Source organism: Triticum urartu, chromosome 2, assembly GCF_003073215.2.
Source record: "Triticum urartu cultivar G1812 chromosome 2, Tu2.1, whole genome shotgun sequence".
NCBI classification, from domain to species: Eukaryota; Viridiplantae; Streptophyta; class Magnoliopsida; order Poales; family Poaceae; genus Triticum; species Triticum urartu.
The window spans coordinates 9,314,894-9,337,295 of NC_053023.1; the positions used below are offsets into that span (position 1 = coordinate 9,314,894).

General features: G+C 42.9%; 2 protein-coding genes and 1 pseudogene across 2 annotated transcripts; 1 reads left to right on the forward strand and 2 right to left on the reverse strand.

Annotated features, from left to right (window-relative positions):
• Positions 1 to 1,950: 1,950 nt before the first annotated feature.
• LOC125540620 (disease resistance protein RGA2-like) lies at positions 1,951 to 4,169 on the reverse strand. The gene has a single exon (XM_048704223.1). The coding sequence runs from the start codon at positions 4,078 to 4,080 to the stop codon at positions 2,581 to 2,583; it is 1,500 nt and encodes a 499-aa protein (XP_048560180.1). The 5' UTR covers positions 4,081 to 4,169; the 3' UTR covers positions 1,951 to 2,580.
• Positions 4,170 to 4,263: 94 nt separating this feature from the next.
• On the reverse strand, positions 4,264 to 7,031 carry LOC125540623 (annotated as a pseudogene).
• A 12,093-nt stretch (positions 7,032 to 19,124) lies between these two features.
• Positions 19,125 to 20,956, forward strand: LOC125540624 (transcription factor WRKY45-2-like). The gene is made up of 3 exons (XM_048704224.1): positions 19,125 to 19,441; positions 19,843 to 19,953; positions 20,594 to 20,956. The coding sequence occupies exons 1-3, from the start codon at positions 19,125 to 19,127 to the stop codon at positions 20,907 to 20,909; spliced, it is 744 nt and encodes a 247-aa protein (XP_048560181.1). The 3' UTR covers positions 20,910 to 20,956.
• Positions 20,957 to 22,402: the final 1,446 nt, after the last annotated feature.

Genomic DNA, 22,402 nt, shown 5'->3' on the forward strand with positions numbered 1-22,402 from the left:
AGAGTACTATGACACTGCTACATAGCATTATTACAGAGCAAGTGATCAAGTACATAGTACAGAGTCAAGTCGACATACATGCAATTTTTATTTTCACGCCACAGGAGCTAGCCAACTGGCTAGCTGTCCACTTTCAACAAGTAGCCAAAGAATCAAGAAATTAAGAACAGTGATAGTGGTGAGGAATCACATGTGAAGGTACGTGCTGGATGTGTCCATCAGGCCAACTCATCATTTGCTAGCTTGTCCGTACTAAATTAGGAATGAAAAGACAAATTAGGTGGATAAATACAGTCTCAAGCATGTGCCTACATGTGATTCCTCATGTGGGTTTTCTTTTATTGTTGAGGCCATGCGGTGTACAAGCTGCATTCAATCAACCAACAATATTAATACTGTACCGGGCTGGGCCGGGCCATGCCAGGGAGGCGGCGAGGGTGAATCCCCCTCTGTGGCCTTGGAGCAGGAGGGTGGCTGCAATGGGAAATCGGGGGTTGATTCCAGGAGAGAGGGGCTCAACATTGGGTTCCATGAAGAAGATCAGGAGCAGAAACTAATGGGTTTACCACAATGTTTTTACTATACTAATATAAAACATATGCATGAAGAAGATCATGATTGTCATAAGGCCTTGTCATAAACATTTGTTGTTACTGAGACCATGCGATGCAAGTACGAACCAAAAATATTGTAAGTCTAATCTTTAAGGTTCTATCCAATCAGCTAATACTTCAATTCTAGATCATAAAATGCATGCCGTACGAGGTGGATGGCACTACAAAGTGGAGTGTAGCAGGTATGCCTAGTGCAGAGCTTTCCTTTGTTAGGTTCTTTTTCTCTCGAAAGAATAACAAAAAAAAAAAGTTGTGCATGTGCATGCCTGCCTGGATGGATGCCACGAAAAAGTATTGACAAGTTGCTAGGCTGTTACTACCAATTTGCTCGGTTAAACTTGCAGACTAGAGACCACATTTGTATTTCCAAGTTTCAATTAGATTAAAGGAAGTGCTACATACACAGCAAGATCCCGGGTAAGCTTCCCGGAATGATTACTTTTTTGTGTGAAAATACATAAACTGAAACCAGTTCAGATTCAAATACCCAAAACATGATTGCCATGAGCATTTGCTATTATTGAGACCATGCAAGGACCAACCAACAATATTATATATGTGTGTAATATTTAAGGTTGTATCCAATCAACCAATGCTTTATTAGATCATGTGGCACCTGCTTTATGAGGAGGTGGATGGCACTACAAACTTGAGTAGCAGCCGTGGCAAGTGCAGAGCTTTTGTCAGGATCTGAACCTGAAAAACCTGATGAAATCAACAGTTAACTCCAAAGAATGAAAGCTGCAGCTCGCTCTGTTACAGCGCCGACTAGGTGACTACTTGCTGTTTCGTGTCGCGAGGCAGTCTCACTAGGAATGTGGATCCTACATCTGACGGCTAACGGCTCTAAACATTAACTTTCCAACAATAGCTTTGTTGCACTAAAGCCATGGTTTGGGAGCAGCACTGGGCATCTATCCTTGTATTCGTTTACATCCTGGCCGCCCCTTGTCATGGTTGGGCCTCAACTTTGCTCTGTAATCTAATCAATCTCAGTAAAACCACTCCCAAACATATATATTTTATCTGTGTTATTGTATGAATCCTGCAACTAGGCTCTCAAATTCAGTTGCGAAAATACAGAAACCGGAACCAGTTCAGATTCAAAAAGCCGAAAAAGGAGAACTCACAGGCAACACTACGTCGTAGCAGGAGCACTGCTACAACGACTGCCATCGGCCGCCCACAGGCTCCGCAGAGCACATGGCTGCAGCCTCAAGCAAGAGCAGTAGAGCGCCTCTTGGTTGGAGGAAGAAACACGTCTTCCTGAGAACGAAAGAACTAGATTGGGGATCGGTTCTTACCGCTGAGAGCAGGCGCTGAAAGTTGGGCCCCACAGAAATACTCCTTACTTCCAAAAAATGCATGTTTGACTTGTCACCGTCTCTAAAATTACTTGACGCACTGTAGAATCCGAAAGGTTTCGTTTTTCTTTTTCAGATGTGGATGCAGACCTCACTTCAAACTTTGTGGCGATCTGCGGTCTATTTTGTCCAAAAGCAAAAATAAACAAACAATGCATTGACAGTCGACATCATGATATCACCTTTAGTATTAGCAGAACATCTTTGCATCGTCCTGTGGTCTCATGGAAATAGGAAAAGATTAGGTGGACAAATGGAAACAGTCAAAGAAACTTGCATGGCTTCTCACTGGTCAGTACACATGATAAAAAAAACAGAGGTACCTGGCTAATATCACCAACCCAAAGAAACTTCCCAAACTTCTGACCCATACAGTTTGTCTAATTGATTATTACTTGCAGTTGGAAAAAAATAACAGTGTCATTTGTATTATTTCAGCGTTGCACAAAAAGAAGAAGAAAAATATGGTATTTCAGAAAGGAGAACAGTCTCAGGCTCTTATCTCACAACCTGTACCTACTCTGATTACTTCTCTTCAAGTTTTTGTGAACCATGAACCATGCATGAGCTTCGAGTGTTGGATAAATGACTAGACAATTTAATTAGCCACTACTCTTCTGATAACGCTTGTTACTTGTGACCATGCGATGTGGCCTCTGTACCTCACAGTGAACGATGTAGCTGTAGTGAGGCGGCAGGTGGAATGTCCATGCATGGACGTTGAATTTCCCTCGAAGCCTCACACTTCCAAAGAGAAGATCTTGCGCGCTCATCATCCTGAGAGCTTCAGGTCCAGTTTCAGCAGAACATGTCTCGTAGTCAAGAAACAACACGACACATTCAGAAGAATTTTTATTCACCCTCCTGAGATATGTTGGCTCCGCCATCTTCCAAGGAAGAGTGAAACGATCCCCATACACTGACATGTTTGTCTTCTTCAAATTCCTGAGGACTGCAAGCACCATGCTCCAGAAATGGGGGTTAAAATTTGGTTTCAGTATTCCACTGACGATGTTTGCAGACATGAAGCACCCACTCGTCAAATTGGCCATCTCCATGGCCATTGATGCGAGCTTCGGGTGGTCCTCTGCTCTCGTGCTCCCAAAGGAACGCACCTTGAAGAAGTACCAGTATGCTTCATGAGTCAAGAACTGTAATCTGAGGGGTTGTGTGGTTCCAAAGCTTGCGATCTTGTCAGAGCGGCTCACAATTATCATCTTACTTCCACTCATGATGCGACTTTTCGCAGCTGAATACAACATCTTCCATACAGGCTCCTCAATATCCAGAAGTAGCTCAATGATGATCAATGTCCTTCCACCACCCACCACACGGTTTTTATGCTTGATTCTACCTCCATCTCTTAGGGTCTCTACACTTGCATCTTTAAGATCATCTCCATTCAAAAACAAAATTTGAGAGAAGTGGTTGCGGACCCTTTCATCGTTGCATACATGCTCGACCAGGGTGCTCTTTCCAACTTTCCTGGGACCAATGATTGGCAAGACAGCCAGATGATCAGCAGTGCCAGGAGCAGTCTCTTCTTGCAACAGGAAGTTCATCACAAGTTCCATCTCCATTTGGCGTCCGAACATGCATTTGTCCAGCAGCAGATACATGTTGTACGGTTGAAGGTGCAGACATGGGTAGCTGTTTAGAAACATGACGAACTCACTCACATCTTCAATGGTGTTCCGCAAGCTGCAAATAACTTGCTCCAGCAGCTCAGCCTGTGCTGCACCTTCACTGTTGCCACTGTAGAAACATACACGCTTTGCAGGGTTGAACTTAGATGGGGCAAAAGAGTAATCTTTTGTCCTGTCATCTTCATGTGCTCGGCAACTGAACATATCGAGGGTGTAATACCCCCTGTACATCTCCTGTCTCAGTATGCTGAGTTGATGCAGCATGGCCTGGTTTGTAATGAGCCGGTCATCTGCCTCCTCGACGAGGACATGAAGCCGCAGTAGCAGCCGTTGCAGGCTGTGCAGCCTCTCCTCCTCGGTTGCCTCCGCTGACCGCTGCTTCAGGTATCTGTCCACCAGGAAAGATATGGATCTACTGGCAAGCTCACCCATAGCAGCAGAAAATATTACCTCCATGTATGTGTGTTTGAGAACCCCCTGGCCTTTGTGCCTCTTGAGGAATACAGGACTGCAATGGATCAATTGCTAAAGCTGGGTGAAGCTATATATATATATATATATATATATATATATATATATATATATATATATATATATATATATATATATATATATATATATATATATATATATCTGAAACTTCTCAGAGGACTCACCCAAGGACACTGAGTCTTCATCTTACTTCTCCAGTTGAAGCCATGTTGTTCTTTTCTTTGATCAAAGAGTTGAATATGAGGTTGTATAAACCGAAAGAGACATGTGTGCAGAAGTTGTGTCTTATCTTTTTTGACTTAGAAGAAATTTGGAAATGGTCATCTCGTGACATCTACTAGTCTAGAAGGAGCAGAAAAAAACGAGGAGCCGGTGTGTAACCAAGACTTAACTGTTCTGAATTTTCGACCGCTTAACGCCCTTCGTTTTTTGCAGGTGCTACTCAACCTTCCGCCGGACAGTCTACATCCCTTTCCTGCCTGGCAAACATTTCTAAGCATGAAAGTGACCCTGCAATTATGAAGCACAAAATATTCAGAATTTTCTCCTGTTTGCAGTCTTGACAGATAACGGTGTTTCACGGCCTGCCAAGGGTCAGCAAACTGCTTGCTTCTTCAGTTGGACTCTCTAGTGTTCCAACATTAACCTCTTTACTGAGGCTGCTTCAGAATCGACTAATACAAGAACTAACGCGGCTGTTGCGACCGCTGAAGAGATGGTTTGCCTTTATGCCCCGAGAGGTGGACGTGTGGATGGAACAATGCTTTCTTGCTGCTGACGGAGAGAAAAGCGACGGCAGTCCCAGCGGCCACAGCTGCTGAAGAACTAAGTTGCCGTCTGGCACAATACCCTGTTTTCTCCTATGCCGGTTCATGTGTTCAGCCAAATTATGCTGGATCACCTGTTTTACTATCCTAAGCTGCGGCTGGCAAGATATGCTGCAGTATTTTTTGATGCATGCCACACCGACACTGCTCTTGTATGTTCAGACAGATTTAATTGGGCTAAAACTGCTGTGACGACTTGTTTTATTTGAGTGAAGATGGAACAGGGCAGAGAGAGCCTGTTGATCTAAACACAACGGCTCTTGTACTACTTTCAACAAGAAGCAGATCATAGCAAATTCAGATAGTACTGGATTGTGGGAAACTCACTGAAGCACCGCGGCATGGTATTCGAAGGCGGCGAGGTACTTGGAGCCGGCCTGGTCGCTTCTCTCCCGTCCAACCCCTGCGCTGCACGCCCACGGCGACCGCCGTCGGCGACCAACCACAGCCGCGAGCAGCAACGGGGGTGGTACACGACCAGAAGACGGGCAGCTGGCTCTGTGACGCGGTGGCCGGTCGGAGCGACGGCTCGGCGACAGCGCTTGTTTCTGGCGACCAGACGCTGTGGTCTTTGAATCTCACAGTGAAATATGTAATTGTAGTGAGGCTCCAGGTGAGATGTCCATGCATGGACCTTGAATTTTCCTCGAGGCCTCACGCTTCCAAGGAAAAGGTCTTGTACGCTAACCATCTCGTGATCTTCAGCTTCAGTTTCAGCAGCACATGTCTGGTAGTCACCAAAAATCACTAACCATTTAGACGAAGTTTTCTTTGCTCTCCTGACATATACTGGCTCCGCCATCTGCCAGGGGTCAGCGAAACTCTCGCCATACACTGACATGTTCGTCTCGATAAAATTCCTGACGGTTGCAAGGGCCATGCTCCAGAAACGGTGGTCAAAATTTGCTTTCAATAGTACACTGAAGATGGTCGCAGTTATGAAGCACCCATTCGCCAGCCTGGCCATTTCCATGGCCATTGCTGCGAGCTTCGGGTGGTCCTCCGTGCTCGTGCTCCCAAACGTACGCACCTTGAAGAAGTACCAGTATGCTTCTTGAGTAAAGAACTGTAATCTGAGGGGTTCTGTGGTTCCAAAGTTTGAGATCTTGTCGGACCGGCTCGTGATTATGATCTTACTGCCGTTTCCGATGCAGCTTCTTGCAGATGAATACAACCTTTTCCATTCGGACTTGTCGATGTCCAGAAATAGCTCAATAATGATCAGTGTCCTTGCACCGCCCATGCCACGGTTTCGATGCTTGATTCTACCGCCATCTCTTAGGGTCTCTAGACTTGCATCTTTTAGATCATCCCCACTGAAACACAAAATCTGAAAGAAGTGGTTGTGCACCCTTTCATTGTCACACACATGCTCGACCAGGGTACTCTTTCCAACTTTCCCAGGACCGATGATCGGCAGGACAGCAGGATTAGTAGCGGCACTGGGAGCAGTTTCCGCTTGCAACAGGAAGTTCATAATGTGTTCCATCTCCATTTGGCGTCCGAACACGCACTTGTTCAGAAGTAGATACATGTTGTACGGTTGGCGGGTTAAACGCGGGCATATGTTTAGAAACATGATGAACTCACCCACATCTTCAATGTTGTTCCTTATGCTGCCAAGAACTTGCTCCAGCCTCCAGCAGCTCAGTTTGTGCTGCACCTTCCCTGTTGCCACTGCAGAAACATACACGCTTTGCAGGGTTGAATATAGATGGTGCAAAAGAGTAGTTGACTTCATGATCTTTTGCCCTTCCTTCTCCATGGGCTCGGCAACGGAAGATTTCGAGGGTGTAATATCCTCTGTACATCTCCTTTTTCAGTATGCTGAGTTGCTGCAGCATGGCCTGGTTTGTGATGAGCCGGTCATCTGCCTCCTCGACGACGACATGAAGCCGCAGTAGCAGCCGTTGCAGGCTGTGCAGCCTCTCCTCCTCAGTTGTCGCGGCCGTCCGCTGCTTCAAGTATCTGTCCACCAGGAAAGATATGGATCTACTGACAAGCTCACCCATAGCAGCAGAAAATATTACCTCCATGTGTGTGTGTGTGTTTTTGAGAGCCTCCTCGCTTTACTGCCTCTTGAGGAATGCTGTACTGCAAAGGATGAATTGCCAAAGCTGGGTGAAGCAATATATGTGGACACCGTGAGTCTTCATCTTACTTCTCCATTGAAGTCGTGTTATTCTTTTCTTTGATCAAAGAGTTGAAATGTATAAAATGAAATAGACATACATAAAGAAGTTTGTGTCTTATCTTTTTCTCGCATGGAAATTTTTTGGAAATGGTCATCTGGTGACTTCTGCTAGTCTAGAAGGAGCATACAAAAACGAAGAGCTGGTCTGAAACCAAGACTTACTGTTTTGAAATTTCAATGCCATGACGCCCTCCTTTTCTCCAGTTGCTACTCAACCTTCCACCAGACAGTGTATATCCCTTTCCTGACTGGCATACACTTCTAAGCATGAAAGTGACCCTGCAATCATGAAGAACAAAACATTCAGAATTTTCTCCTGTTTGCAGTCTTGACAGATAACGGTGTTCCACGACCTGCCAAGGGTCAGCAAACTGCTTGCTTCCTCTGTTGGACTCCCCAGTGTTCAACATTAACCTTTTTGTTAGGCTGCTATCAGAATCGACTAATACAGGAACTAGCACGGCTGCGGTGCCCGCTGAAGAGATGGTTCCCTTTATGCACGGAGAGGTGGTTGTCGCTGTTGTCCACTGCTTCAGGTTTCTGTCCACCAGGAAAGATATGGATCTACTGGCAAGCTCACCCATAGCAGCAGAAAATATTACCTCCATGTATATATGTGTGTTTGAGAGCCCGCTCACTTTACTGCCACTTGAGGAATGATGTACCGCAAATTAAGGATCAATTGCCAAAGCTGGGTGAAGCTATATATATCTGAAACTTCTCAGAGGACTCGCCCAAGGACACTATGACTCTTCATCTTATTCTCCATTGAAGCCGTGTTATTATTTTCTTTGATCAAAGAGTTGAACATGAGGCTGCATAAACCAAAAGAGACATGTGTGCAGAAGTGTGCGTCTTATCTTTTCTGGCTTGGAAGAAATTTGGAAATGGTCATCCCTTAACCTGTACTAATCCAGAAGGAGCAGAAAAAACGAAGAGCTGCTGTGGAACCAAGACTTAACTGTTCTGAACTTTATATCCCTGGACTGGACGCCCTTCCACCGGACAGTGTACATTTCTAAGCAGGAAAATGACTTTGCAAACCCAGAGTGATGACTGAGCCAAGTTCTGGGCTGCCCGTCATGAAGCACAAAATATTCAGAATTTTCCCCTGCTGGTGGTTCAAATGTTTTTCTATCTTGAACACAATCGCTTTACAAAAGCTGCTCAAGAACAGAGAGAAGGCTGGGGATGCACTTGGAGCGGTGAAGAACTCCTTGATGTCAAGCCCCTGTTTTCCTATGCTGGTGGTGCAAGTGTCTTTTCTGTCTTGAACACAATCGCTTTAGCCAGACGTGAAGTGATTCATCACAATGGCGTGTTGATCTAAAAACAAAGACTAAATACATACGTACGTACTACTAATTTCAACAAGAAGCAGAGCGTAACGAATTCAAAATAGTTCAATGGTCTTCCTAGGCGGCTCATCGGAAAGGCGCCGGGGTACTCGGATCCAAACCAGTCGCTGGGCTACACGTCCACGGCCGACGACCAACAACTACGAGCAGAGACGAGGAGGCTACACGCCCGCTGTAGGAGGCCGCGGCGGCCGGTCGGAGCCAGGGCAGGGGGTCGCCGACGGTTGGTCGCCAGTCGATCTCCGCCATGGCAGGTCCGGGAAGGAGGAGATTGGGGGATCGGTTCCTGCTTAGAGGCGCTGACGGCTGGGTCCCATGAATTAGCCCAAATTTCCGAAATATATTTCCGAAGGATATTTATTTCGTATTTTGTAAGTTAATATTTTTGTATAACTTTAACGAACAAACTTAAAAGAAATTGATAGAGACAGAGGGAGTATTTGGTTTGTGCGTGTAGGGATGCTTTTTTTTTGCAAGAAGTGCGTGTAGCGATGCTAGCAGCGGTAACGCACGGCCAGCATATATATCACTCAGGGTGTGTTTGGATGCAAAGTATTTTTGCACTTTTTTTGGAAATACCGTGGTTTCTCAAAAAAATGGTATTAAATAGTTTAAGGCGTTTAGATGAAACAAAAACTAAAGTTTTGTAAATTATATTATGCTATCTCAGGAACCATGATTTTCTTGCAGTATTTGAAAAAGAGGTTTGGATCTCTTTTTTCTAAACAGAACAGAGAGAAATCATGAGAGAGAGCGCAATTGATGTCGCTTTGTATACTAGAACAATGTCCGTGCGTTGTAACGGGATAACAAAGTTTAAGTAGTAGAGATAAGAAAATCAGATGCAACCGCCTACTATTTTTCCTCTTTCTATTATATATGGCAACCAAGTCATAATTTTATTTCTTGATTTGTTAGACTAGCTTCCGTTTACTCGGTGTCTCGGATACTTCTTTGGACATGACTAGGGAGCACACGTGTGCCTTCTAGTGTTTCGAAGCACACAGCCAAAAAAGGTAAGCTTTTGTTCTAATACTATGATGCAAAATCCACTTTTTAAGGAAGGAAAGATCTTTGTCCCATGTGTATTTATTTGTGTGTCTAAAAATTTCAAAAAGCCATAACTTTTGAACCAAGTGTCAAAATTAAGATCCGTTTTCACCATTAGGTTTCTAACGCCAGGCACTTCAAAACTAGATCTCATATGGGTATGTTTCGATGAAACTTTTTTTCCCAGGCAACTTGTGTACTAGAGTAAGCAACTTTCGGTTAGGCTGTGTATCATGATCATCTATCATCCCAGTGTTCTTTTGAGTTAGCTACGATGACTGCCAACTTGTGTAGTATGACCAGTAAGTTGCCTACCATGACCACCTATCAACTTTGGTGCTACGTGAAGCACCTTGTTGTAAGGTTGTATATGATGATTACCTATCAACGCAATGCTCTTATAAAGTCGGCTATCATGATTGTCAAGTTGCCTAGCGCACATATGAAGTTGCTTTCCGCGATGTGTTTTTCTCAGGCAACTTTGGTGCCACGGAGAGGCAACTTCGGTACTATAACAAGCAACTTTGGTTAGGAGTATGTCTTGGTCACCTATCATATGAATGTTATTTTGACTTGGCTATCATGGCTATCTATCAACTCAATGCTTCTATAAAGTTGGCTATCACGGCCGTCAAGTTCCCTAGTATGATCTATAAATTTCCTACCGTGACACCCGTTAACTTTGGTACTACATGAAGCACCTTGTTCTCCGGCAACTTTGGTGCCACGGAGAAGCAACTTTTGTAATACAGTAAGCAACTTTTGGTTAGGATGTGTATCATGGTCACGTGCCATCCCAATGTTCTTTTGAGTTGGCTACGATGACTATCAAACTGCGTAGCTTCACCTATATATTGCCTACCATGACTACCTATCAACTCAATGCTCTTATAAAATTGGCTATCCTGGCCGTTAAGTTGCCTCGAGTCATCTATGAAATTGATTTCGATGATTTTTTTTCTCAAGCAACTTTGATGCCACGGAGAGGCAACTGTAAGCAACTTTCAGTTAGGCTGTGTATCATGGTTACTTATCATCTAAATGTTCTTTCTGAGTTGGCTATCATGACTATCTATCAACCCAATGCTCTTATAAAGTTAACTATCATGACCATCAAGTTGCCTAGCATCATCTGTAAGTTGCCTATGGTGACTACCCATGAACTTTGGTGCTACATGAAGCACCTTGTTCTCAGTCAACTTTGGTGTCACGGAGAGGCAACTTTTGTACTGTAGTAGGATGCGTATCATGGTCACCTGCATCCTGATGTTCTTTTGAGTTGGCTCCATTGACTACCAAATTGCCTAGCATCGCATGTAAGTCGCCTACCTTGACTACCTATAGACTCAGTGCTCTTACAAAGTTGGCGATCATGATGTCAAGTTGCCTAGCGTCACCTATGAATTTGCTTTCAAGAACTTTTTTTCCTCGGGCAACTTTGGTGCCATGGAGAGGAAACTTTTGTACTATAGCAAGCAATTTTGGATTAGGATGTGTATTACGGTCACTTATCGGCTAGTACAAAAATTGCCTAGCATCACCTGTAAGTTGCCTATCATGACTACCCAACAACTTTAGCGCTACATGAAGCACCTTGTTGCCGGGTTGCCTATAATGACTACTTGTCAACTCAATGCTCTTATAAATTTGGCTATATGACCGTAAAGTTGCCTAGCGTCACCTATGAAGTTTTGTTCAACGAACTTTTCTTTCTCAGGCAACTTTGGTGCCATGAAGAAACAACTTCTATACTACAATAAGCAACTCTCGGCTAGGCTGTGTATCATGGCCACCTATCATCCCAACGTCTTTTGAGTTGGCTACGATGACCACAAAATTGCCTAGCATCTATTCTAAAGCACCTTAGCTTTAGAAGTAGATAATCCTTAACAACATCAACTTTTGACAATATTATAGGAAACTAATTATCGATGACATGCAACTGAGACTCATCGATAGGAAACTAATTGGTAATGGCAAGCAACTTATCAACTTATCAAGTTACATCATCCCAAAGCCACGAAGGCCCAACCCCCGATCAACAAAACACTCGATTTGTCCCAATCCCCTCGATCTCGCACATGGTTGGCGGGCCAAACACCGGCCAACCCCCTACACAGTTGGCTTGCCAAACACTGGCCCAACACCACGACTTCACGCACGGGCAACACTTCACCCGCTAGCTACCGCTCTGCTTCGTTTGGCTCTAGGGAGCCGATCTCGTGGCAACTCACGCCAACATCTCTAGCAACTACTCCCTCTGTTCCAAATGACTTTTCTGAGATTTTATCTACATACCGATGTATCTACACATGTTTAGTTTGAGATATATCCATATCTAGACAAATCTAAGATAATTAATTTGGAACCGAGATAATACCTATCATGCGTTGGGTAAGATTTTGTGCGAAGAAAACAAAAAAACCACAACGGGAGAACGCTGATGTAGTCGAGCATGTGTGCATTACACATACATTAATTCTCTATACATCACTTACCAAATACTATGAATTTTAACATTCAGAATGAGAATTTCATAGAATTTTCAGAACTTCTTATACCACCATTTTCTGAAACTGGTGTATGTTGCTGCTACTTTTATCAGAAAAGTTTGTAGTGAAAACTACTGCCTCTGGCAGTCTGGATGCTCCCCGCTACATCTTTTTACAGAAAAGAAATGTAAACTGAAAACTAAAGTACATGAGCTGCCTGCTCACCCTCACGATGTTCACCTGCACCAAGTACGAAATGCATATTCCAACTAGTACTCTTTTTTGCACAAGCTTGTCTAATTGACCCAAACTGGAGATGAATTCGTGTCACGCGGACAAATTGTATGCCTGTATTATTGAGGATGCCGACGCCAAGTTTCGCCCACGATCAGCTTCAGGCCGTGGAGCTTCAGGGATAAGTACGGCAGCATCGGCTCCTGGTTTCTCACCTGAGACACGAAACGACATGTGTTCTCTGAACTGCTAGCAGTGGTCATCACGTACTGTACTGGCCGGTGATATCCGAATACTGAAAATTCTGCAGCACCGCGTGCCCTGAGCCCCTGACCGACCCTGCCGCCGCACCATGGCTGACTCTGTCGCCCAGCGCAGCATGTCCGGCCTCGCCGCCGCCCGCCCTGACCGTCTCCTCCGTCGCTTGTGGCTCGCGCTGCCTCCCCAGGCCCTGGAGGCAACCACCGCCTCCTGTTCAAAATTTACACGGGCTCGACGCAGCTCACGGCCTGGATTGGTCTGGATCCAACGACGACGTACATCCGGCGAGGGCTATGCAGGGGACGGGTGGCGGGTCCAGGTGGTGGTTGAGGGAGAGGCTGGAGGCGGCAAGGGTCCGGCAGAGGCTTAGCGCGCGGGTTGACCTCCGGCGGCACGCCATGGATGGCCACGGGAAGAACCTGCAGGGCGGCTCGTTCAGAGAAAGAAAGGCAACGAGAGTGGGAGGAATGGGAAGAAGGAGGAGAGGTAGAGGTGCGCCGGGGCTCGGCTCGGTTCTCGCCGGCGGCGGAGATGCGGCGACGGGATCCCGACCAGGTAGCACCTGGGCACGAGCGCGACGCAGGATGGAGATCGGACGGCTCGGAGGGGTGTGCGCTCGGGACTGCAAAAAAGTGCAGCTGCACTTTATAGGATTTAGGTACTTCTTTTGGGCCTCGGTACTTCTTTTGGGCCTCTGGCCGCCTGTCACATGCGAGTCGTTCATCTCTCTTAGCCTAAAAAACACTCTCTTCTTCAATCATGAGCGAATTCAGCTTCACTGATTTTTTAGGTGTGTTAGTTGAAGCCTTCAACATCAGTGACTCAACCTGACAGTTGGGTCGGGTTTCACCGAGTCGGCCTCTATCAGACCCATGCCCGATAAGTAAATGGGTCTAACCCTTTGCCCACGACCCTATCCATGGGCATACATACAGATCCATGCCTGAACCCGATGGGTAACCCGACCCATTCGGGCATTCATCGGGTTTGAAATAAATATTAATTCTTTTTTATGCTTCAAAAATAGTACATGTTTTGCCGTACGGCGCCCATTTGGCAGCTGTGACTTGTGAGGAAGAGCTAGATAGGTCACACCTTCTTATATACTCCCACCGTTTTAAAATATAGTGCTTTCTCTATTTTCGTGATTCAATTTTGACCATAAATTTAACTAACAAGACCGACTACGGTGGGAGCAAAATTTATATCAGTGAATTTGTATCCAAATGAAGTTTTCAATTATATTTTTTTTCTCCCGCCGCAGTTGTTCTCGTTGGTTAAATTTATGGTCAAATTTGGACCTCGGCAAGCACGGGCACACTATATTTTGAAATGGAGGGAGTAGATAGGAAGCTGGTTCCTTCTCATGCTCTACGCGAGGTGGGACTAAACTGTTAGTCTGTTCCTTTGCCTGTGCACCAGCCTTTAGCTGCGTGGGCTGCATATTGTACGTTGGGCCAAAAATATAACACAATATATGGGCTGACCTTTACCTGCGTGAGGCCTTGGACTGAACAAGCAACTGATGAAGCAGAGGCCTTGAGTAAGGGAGAGGGATTTTCATATCGGTGGATGTGGTCGTGGTGTGGTCTGGTGTTTTGCTTCTTATTAGTGTTTTTTCACCATAGATGGCTGTTGGATGCTAGGGGTAGTGTATTTTGTGCACTGAAGGGCCCACATGTCAGATAATTGGGCGACCCATTGGGTGACCCACGGGGCAAGACCTTATGCCCATACCGTACCCACAACTAATGCTAGATTAGGTAACATCACCAGCCAAACAACTTGGTAGTTTTGATAAAACTGAGAAAAACCGAAGTTTTAAGGTAACATCACCAGCCAAACAACTTTTTTCTGTTCCTTTTTCTCCTTTGTTTGAACGGTTTTGTTCTTTGTTTTTCTTTGTTAAATGCATGAACTTTTCCAATTTCTTGAACTTTTTCTAATCAAAATCTGATGAACCTTTTCAAATTCGTGAACTCTTTTTCAAAATCGATGAATTTTTTTTTCAAAATCAAGGAACTTTTTTCAAAATTGATGAAGTATTTTTCAAAATTGATGTTTTTTTTCAAATCCATGAACTTTTTCTCAAAATTGATGAACTCTTTTCAAAATTGATAAACTATTTTCCAAAATCGTTGAACTTTTTTTCAACTCGGTGAACTCTTTTTATTTTTTTTACAAAATTGATGAACTTTTTTCAAAATCGTGTTTTATCAAAATCAATGAAAATTTCTAAAAATCATTGATTTTGTATTAAAATTTACCTTTTATTTTTTCAAAATAATTTATATTTGTTTTACTAAAGGAAACGTTAACTAGGACGGAATTGTAAGGAAAAACTAGCTTGATCTAGTGGTTAATGCATCAAGCCATGAATGTTGTCGTGCAGGGTTCAAATTCCAGTGGTCGCATATTTTCAATTAATATTTATTCTTTCTTTTTCTTTGCATTTGCTTAGTTCAGTCAGTTGGTGGGCCGGCCCGCTATGCGTTGCTAGCAAGTGCCGGTAGAGCCAGCCGGCGCCTGAAGTGCTGGTTAGGAGCACCCATATTCCTTGCCCACCCATCGGAATGCCAAGGTTTTCAATTACAACGGGTTTCTAAAAATTGTATTGTCAAACTAAGCCTCACATTAAAAACAAGTGGACTACTGACCGAAGCATTGAGTTTGTCGGTTCAGATTTTCACCAGTCCGACTATCGGTTCACCTATCCATTGGTCCATCCGGATTTTTAACATAAAATTGTTCGGTCCATTATATAAATTTCGGTCAAATAAAATTGTTGGCTTCTACGATAGACAACAAAGGAACACAACTAAGGTTATTATTGGGCCAAGGCTTAGACTACCAATTATGTGGCCTGGGATTGAACCTCACTTCTCTCAAATTTTGTCAAAACATTTCTTTTGTTAGTTCAGACATCTGATTTATTTAGTTTTATATTGAAAGTAACAAGGACTGATATATGACATTCAACTTAGAAATGACACAAGGAATTAATATTCTATGGAAGATATTTATAAAACATTGTAAAAATGACTTCATAATTTATAAAGCACCGGAACGCGCCGAAAGTGGCTGGAATCGCCCGACGACGAGCAGCGACAGAAGGGGATCTAGAGAGGCTAAGAGAGAGCACAAGCAGAGTGAGAGAGAGAAAGACGGGGCGAGGTGGTCGTGGCCCCTCCGTTTTGAGTGCTTCTGATGCACTCTTGGGCTAGGCCCAATAGACCAGTCAGCCAGTAATTACAAATTTTTAATTTATTAAAAGACTCAAAATAATACTAGTACTTTAATAAAAATCAAAAAAATATTTTTACTTTAATAAAAACAATGAAAATACTAAACATACTTTTGAAAATGATAGCATGTCCAATTTAAATATTCTTAGTTTCAAAAATACAACTACAATATATTTTGACTAATATAATTAAAACTGTTCACCACCATTTACAAAAAAAATTTAAGAAAATAAAACGACTTAAAATATATGATAAAAATGTTACCATTTCTAGTTACAACATTCGAAATTTAATAAAATTAACTACAATATAATATTAAAAAAATAACAATTTTAGAAAAATAAAAAGGTAAAACTATTAGAAGTGTCGAAAATAGTTCACCATTTATAAAATACTAATATTATTAATTTGAGAAATTAAATTCCTAGATTTTTGGCGAAATATTTAATTATTACTCAAAAACATTTTAATCAACTAAGAATAAATAATTACAAATAAAAGTAATTACGAAAAATAGACCCCATGTCATATAGTGTTGATGTGGGAACACATGACATGCCACAGGTAAACATAATAGTGTTGGCGTTCGACGTTATGCCATGTCACCACTATATGACACCTTGTACCAACTGTTGGTCCCATCTACAAGTGGTGTTCAATAATTTTCAAATGCCAACACTAACCTAATAAAGTTGTCGTATCAAATATGCCAACACCACCACTATCTGAAAAAGCCATTTTTGTACTGGTGTAGTAATTGATCCATGGATCAATAGTTGCTTTTATTTGTAAGTAAGTAGAAATATTTATGTAATTATAGTGGATTTGTGGACCCATACACTTCTCAAAGTAAGGTTAGAAGGAACAAGACGATGTAATCCACGGCGCAAACCATTACTTCATTATCGATCATTCCTTTGTACACCTCTATGAATTTATATATATCTTTGTCTATAAGGGCCCAAAATAGTACATCACCATAAGTAGAGAAATACATCCATCCTTTCAACTACCGTCATTGATGTTTCTAAAAAAAACCATCATTGATCTATCATCGATCCTACATGGTTGTCTCGCTTATTATAAGGAAAGTTCAGTGAATGAATTCATGATCAATGCATACAGATCCCACGCTGCATGGGTCTACTATCTAGACATGTTTCTTGTTTCTTCACTATTACTTTGAGTTTCTGGACCAGGAGAAGACCGACTTGGACCAGGACATACGATCGTTGCTACGGACCATATCCTTCTATAATTTCAAGCTACCTACGATGCAATGCATATGAGTAGAGATAATTACATCAACCCTTAACATATCCATATATTCTAGGTAGTAACTAAGTAAATACTACTATGCCTACCAGTAGCAACCATGTTATCATAAACCAGATTACCCTTGTGTTTACTCATATTTCACATTGTGGACAAATACATAAGTGGCATACATATGGACAATAAAGATGCCCTTTGTTACAAACCTTGACTGAAACACGACAACAACACAAAATTGCAGGGGAAATATGGAAATTATCTAGCCCATGGATATGCCAAGCCCATAAGTGACCTGCTAGAGTTTGCTTACTCCTCTAAGTTGATACAATCACACATCATTTGTCGTCGAGGTCTAGCCACATAATAAGCCAAATCAGTACATTGACTATAATTTCAAGAAACATTGCTTGGCTCCTACTGAGCACCATCCAAAAGCTCATTCATGAGGCCATCTTAGTTTAATTTTCGTTATACATAAGACCATGCTACAGGGAGTATACGACAATGTTGTGGCAGCTATATATGGTATCGTATTCGTAGTTCCGTACCCACTTGCAAAAATAAATGCTAGCTAGGCTATTGCACGTGGAAAAGGAACTAGCCAGGATGGTGCAGTGCAGATGGCCGCCGCCATCTTAAATTAGGCACCTCAGGTTAAGTTTTCCTCAAAGTAGTATTGTATATCCATTTCTTTGGTGATGTCCACGCTCATAGTTCGGTCTATGGTCTGCTTCTAAGATAATATAAGCACTTATTTGGAGCTACTTTTCATGTATTATTATAGCCTTGTCTGTTTTTGGTACTTTACTTGCTAATCCCTTGACTGATACCAGCATATAGAGTAGCAGCATATATACTCTCTCCGAGCGTTTAGATCACTAAAGTAGTGTTCTAAACACTCTTATATTTCTTTACAGAGGGAGTAGCATGCTTTCTATATATGCTTGTATTCAGGATTACCGAAATAGTAGTACTTAGAACGGGCTGGGATTGCCATAGGCAGCTTAGGAGTTGTAACTTATGTGGCGCACATATTCAACAGGTGCGTGAAAAAAAATTAAATGGGTCAATCAATTTCCCGATCTAAATCTCGACCGTTGGATAATTATCCAACAGCCCACCATCCATCTTCTTCCAACCAACCGTCATTGCTCCTCTTCCTCCTCTAGGCGTGGACGTCTTTTTTTTTTGAGACCACATATTCATCATTACATAAAGTTGAAAAATACAACATATGTAGACCACACTGATCATTACATACTTGGACGTGGACGTCTTTCTGCCACTGGTGTGCGCCTTGCCCGCTACTCCTGCCCGTCCCTCTAATCCTCACTGGCACCATATTTTTTCCGACATGCCTGCACCCCCACTTGAACTGTCAATCATTGAACTCCCCTCCGCCTAGGACGCGGCAACCGCTTCTTCCTTTGTTCCAAGTTGTTCCTGCCCGTGCCATCGTCATTGTCCCCGCGCCTTGCTGCGCTTGCTGCGGTGCCGGTGGCTTCGGGGAATAACAAACGTGTAGCTTATATCGATCCGAACTTAGTTAATTAGGTATCGTAACAGGTATGCACTTATTGGCTTTGATCAACTTGTTGGCATAGTTAATTGAGCAGTTTGAGACATTGAGTGCGTTGTCATCACATGGCCAGCCTATCATCACCCTCCAAGTCAACAACTAAGTCATTTTCCATCGCAAAAAAAAAAAACTACGTCATTCCCTTGCCAACATGCATGCACGCGTGCAATTCCTTGGGAGCAAATAATTGCATGAATGGCAAGGTAGTCTTAATTTGTTGTTTCCCTTTTGAGCAGTGAGATAGAGAGAGCACGAGGAGCGGCACGTCGTCGGTCAGTCAGCTGAGACTTTTGACCAGGCCGGGGTTGTTGCGCCTCGATCCATCAAATATATCATATGCACCCATCTCCCCTGTGCAGAGCCCCTGTAAAGTTGGACAAATTAGTAGGAGGCAACATAGTACTATATAAGGTTGGTGCGTGCAGCTTAACTCTACAGTCTACTATACATTAGATTCCGCGCACGAGCTGATTGCATATGCATGGATAACAAGATGACGAGCAGCAGCATGATGGTCGTCCATGGCGGCTCGGAGATGGACTCGTTGCTTAGGCGGCAGCAGGAGCTCGTGATTCAGCTCCGAGCGCTCATTCTTCCTGCGCTTCGCGACAGCAGGTCAGCCGGCCTCGCCGTCGACCTCTTTGATGGCGTGATTGACTGCATCAATGGCGTCATCTCCAGGCTCCAGAGTATCACCGCTGCAGGCGGTGAATCGGCGGCGGCCTTCGTCCTCGGCAACGTTATCTCCAACGGCGCCGGCGAGGGACAAGAGGAGAAGCCCGTGATCAGCAACGCTGGTCAGAAGAGAAGGTTCTTGATTTGCCAATAAGACTCTTGATTATATCATTTCAAAAAGACCCTTGATTATATTCTAGTCTCAATTCATTTGTTTTTGCGACATGATTTAGCTGGATTTCAAATTGCATCATCAGTTCATCACTAACACGTAATACATACTATTACCAATGTCCGAATTATAAGGCTTTTTGTATATTTTAATATGAACTACATACTGACTGAAATGAGCGAATAAACACAGAAAAACATGTCTACATACACTGATTCGTGGAAAAAGTTATAACATCTTATAATTCGGAATGTGAGGGAGTACGTTGTAGCACTGCCATTCTTTGATATATTGGTACTCTTTCATATATCTCGCTAATTAATTAATTATTTGCCACTAATATATATGTATGCATGCTATGTAGGAGGAACAACGAAAAGCGATCAAGATCACTTGTAACGATTGTTCCACATTATGATGGCCATCATTGGAGAAAATATGGCCAGAAGAAAATCAACGGGAGGCAACATGTTAGGTATCCATACTACTACCAAACAGTCATTCAAGCATATATATCGTCACATTACTACTACATCAACCTACATTTCCTTTTTCTTTTGAGGCCACATCAACCTACATTTCTGCTTCCCTTATCTGAGATGAGTGAGACTTATCGGTTCAGTTATGAAAAATACATTGGGGGCATACATAGTTTTGAGGGGAACGGGAGCTGTTGCGAGTAGCTACCCTACTCCAACAGGCCTAGTACACAGCCCAATAGATCTCTTTCTGCTATGTCTCTTGGTACCATCTCTCTCCTTTCGCCACTCTTGAGGAATCCTCGCCGCATATGCTTTGTCTCCTCCCTCGTCATTCTATTTTGTTCACAGTTTCTTCAAGTCTATTTGGATCTATGGAGAGCGGATGGCAAGGGGGATGAAGGGTAAGACTAGGCTTAGGCCATGGCAGTCAAGTTAGGCCTGTCATGTCCATGTCGCTCTCTTTTACGTTGCTAACTTTCTCGCATGATGACCTACTCAGTCGTTTGGATGTCTTGTCTTTTCAATCAATTTGGGGGCGACTTTCGCTAATGAAAGTAGTTGTCATATGTACATGTTATGAAGGAACTAATTCTTCATTGTAATGCATAACTAATCAAACTTGCAATTAAACAGGAGCTACTACAAATGCGCCTACACGGAACGGAACTGCTCAGCAACCAAGACAATCCAACAACAGGAGCATAACAGAACTCTTAATTGTGAAGATGAAACTCCGAAGTACATTGTTGTGTACTATGGTCATCACAGTTGTAGGGATGACAACACTAGAAATGGCACAAACAACGACCCTTGTATGGACCTAACTCAAAGTGGCAAAATGGCTGGAGCAGCGACAGACTTCGAAAAGTTTGACCAGGGGGACTTGGACATGTCGTCTCTAATGGAGGTGTTCGACAACCCTGAGCTGAATTGGAACATCATTTGCTAGCTACACCGAAGATCTGGACATTCATTAGAAAAGGGAAATATATAGCTCTATACAATGCACATTTTTGCTGAATTTAGAATTTTACATGAGTTGATAATCATGTCTAGTTTACAAATGTCTTGGACATGGGCAGAGATCCTTTTTATGTTTAAATGTATCTGTGGCTAGACATGTAGAAGTGCATAATTTATGTTGGTATTAATTGTAAGACAATCTATAAGTAAAGTTTATGGGCATTTAGGAAAATGTTGGAGTGACGCATGATTCACTAGTAAGTTCGTTGTAGATCATTATGTAGTGGTTTTCCAAGCTTCTCCTCACTTGCTATGATGTTGCTTTAGACTTTAGAAACGAATAGCTATGCAAGGAAACCATAGTGATATATACGATGTTGGTCTAATTCTCATGGGAGTTGTGATCTTTGTGGATGTGAGGGGTAGAGGAGGATTTATCCTCTGTTTCCTTTCTTTTCGTCTTGGCAGTGTGGATATTGCATATTGTTTGTTCATCCAAGCCCATTGGGAGATATGTCCTTGTGAATTGTGATCTTGCTAGTGAGACATGTCCTGATAATGTATTATTCTTTAAACTACTAAGGATGCAACCAATGCTACAGACAAAACCCCCAACATAGACATGTTTTAGACCTGTTAATGTGTCTCTTCCTGTGATGAGAGGGCTCTACATTGATAGACACAAAACCGTTTTAAAAATACCGAACCTTATCAGGTAAAGTAGCTAACCTGCATGGGATTCCAGATGCACCGGCAAGCTTGTACCATCCACACCCATCGTGATGAAGCTGAACAGTGGAGATAATTCGTGCACCTGAATGGGGTTTGATTATAACTTCCATCATACTGCTCATTCTCGACGAGACTTAATTTTGTGTTTTAGAGTGTGTTGTTATGACAGCTGGACAAAAGGATGGCTGTCAACTGACCACCATCGCTAACCTCTTGGGTTAGGAGGACTCATGTTGCGTGCATCCATGTGTGGCTGGGATAGGATTGGAAATCTAACCACACATCAAAAAGTACAAGCGACTCGCACACGTGAGAGTTGATTCATGGGCACCGGACTATAAGAACCAATTGGTAGAGGAATTTTCTAGCGAGAAGGAGGAAATCATTTCCACTCTGAACCGCATGACTTGTCATCCTCTATGAACATGCCCCCCCCCCCCCACACACACACACACACACAATTGGGGTTTGATGAACTTGAATTATAAAAACTGTATTATGAACCATTCGGGTTTGTCAAGCTTGTGCAAGTTTGGTTTCTTGCGATATCTTGTGTAGAGTCATGGTGGAACATCAACATGCAAAAGTTGAAGCTCGAGTTGAAAACTTTAACTAACCTTTGATGCAATTTTTTTTCTAGTTTGTTTGATCTGATTTATTTTGCTTGTAAAACCAATAAAGTCGGATCGGTGAATTCAAAAATCCAATCTAATAGCAATGGTATCGAGTGAGTTGATGACAAGACAA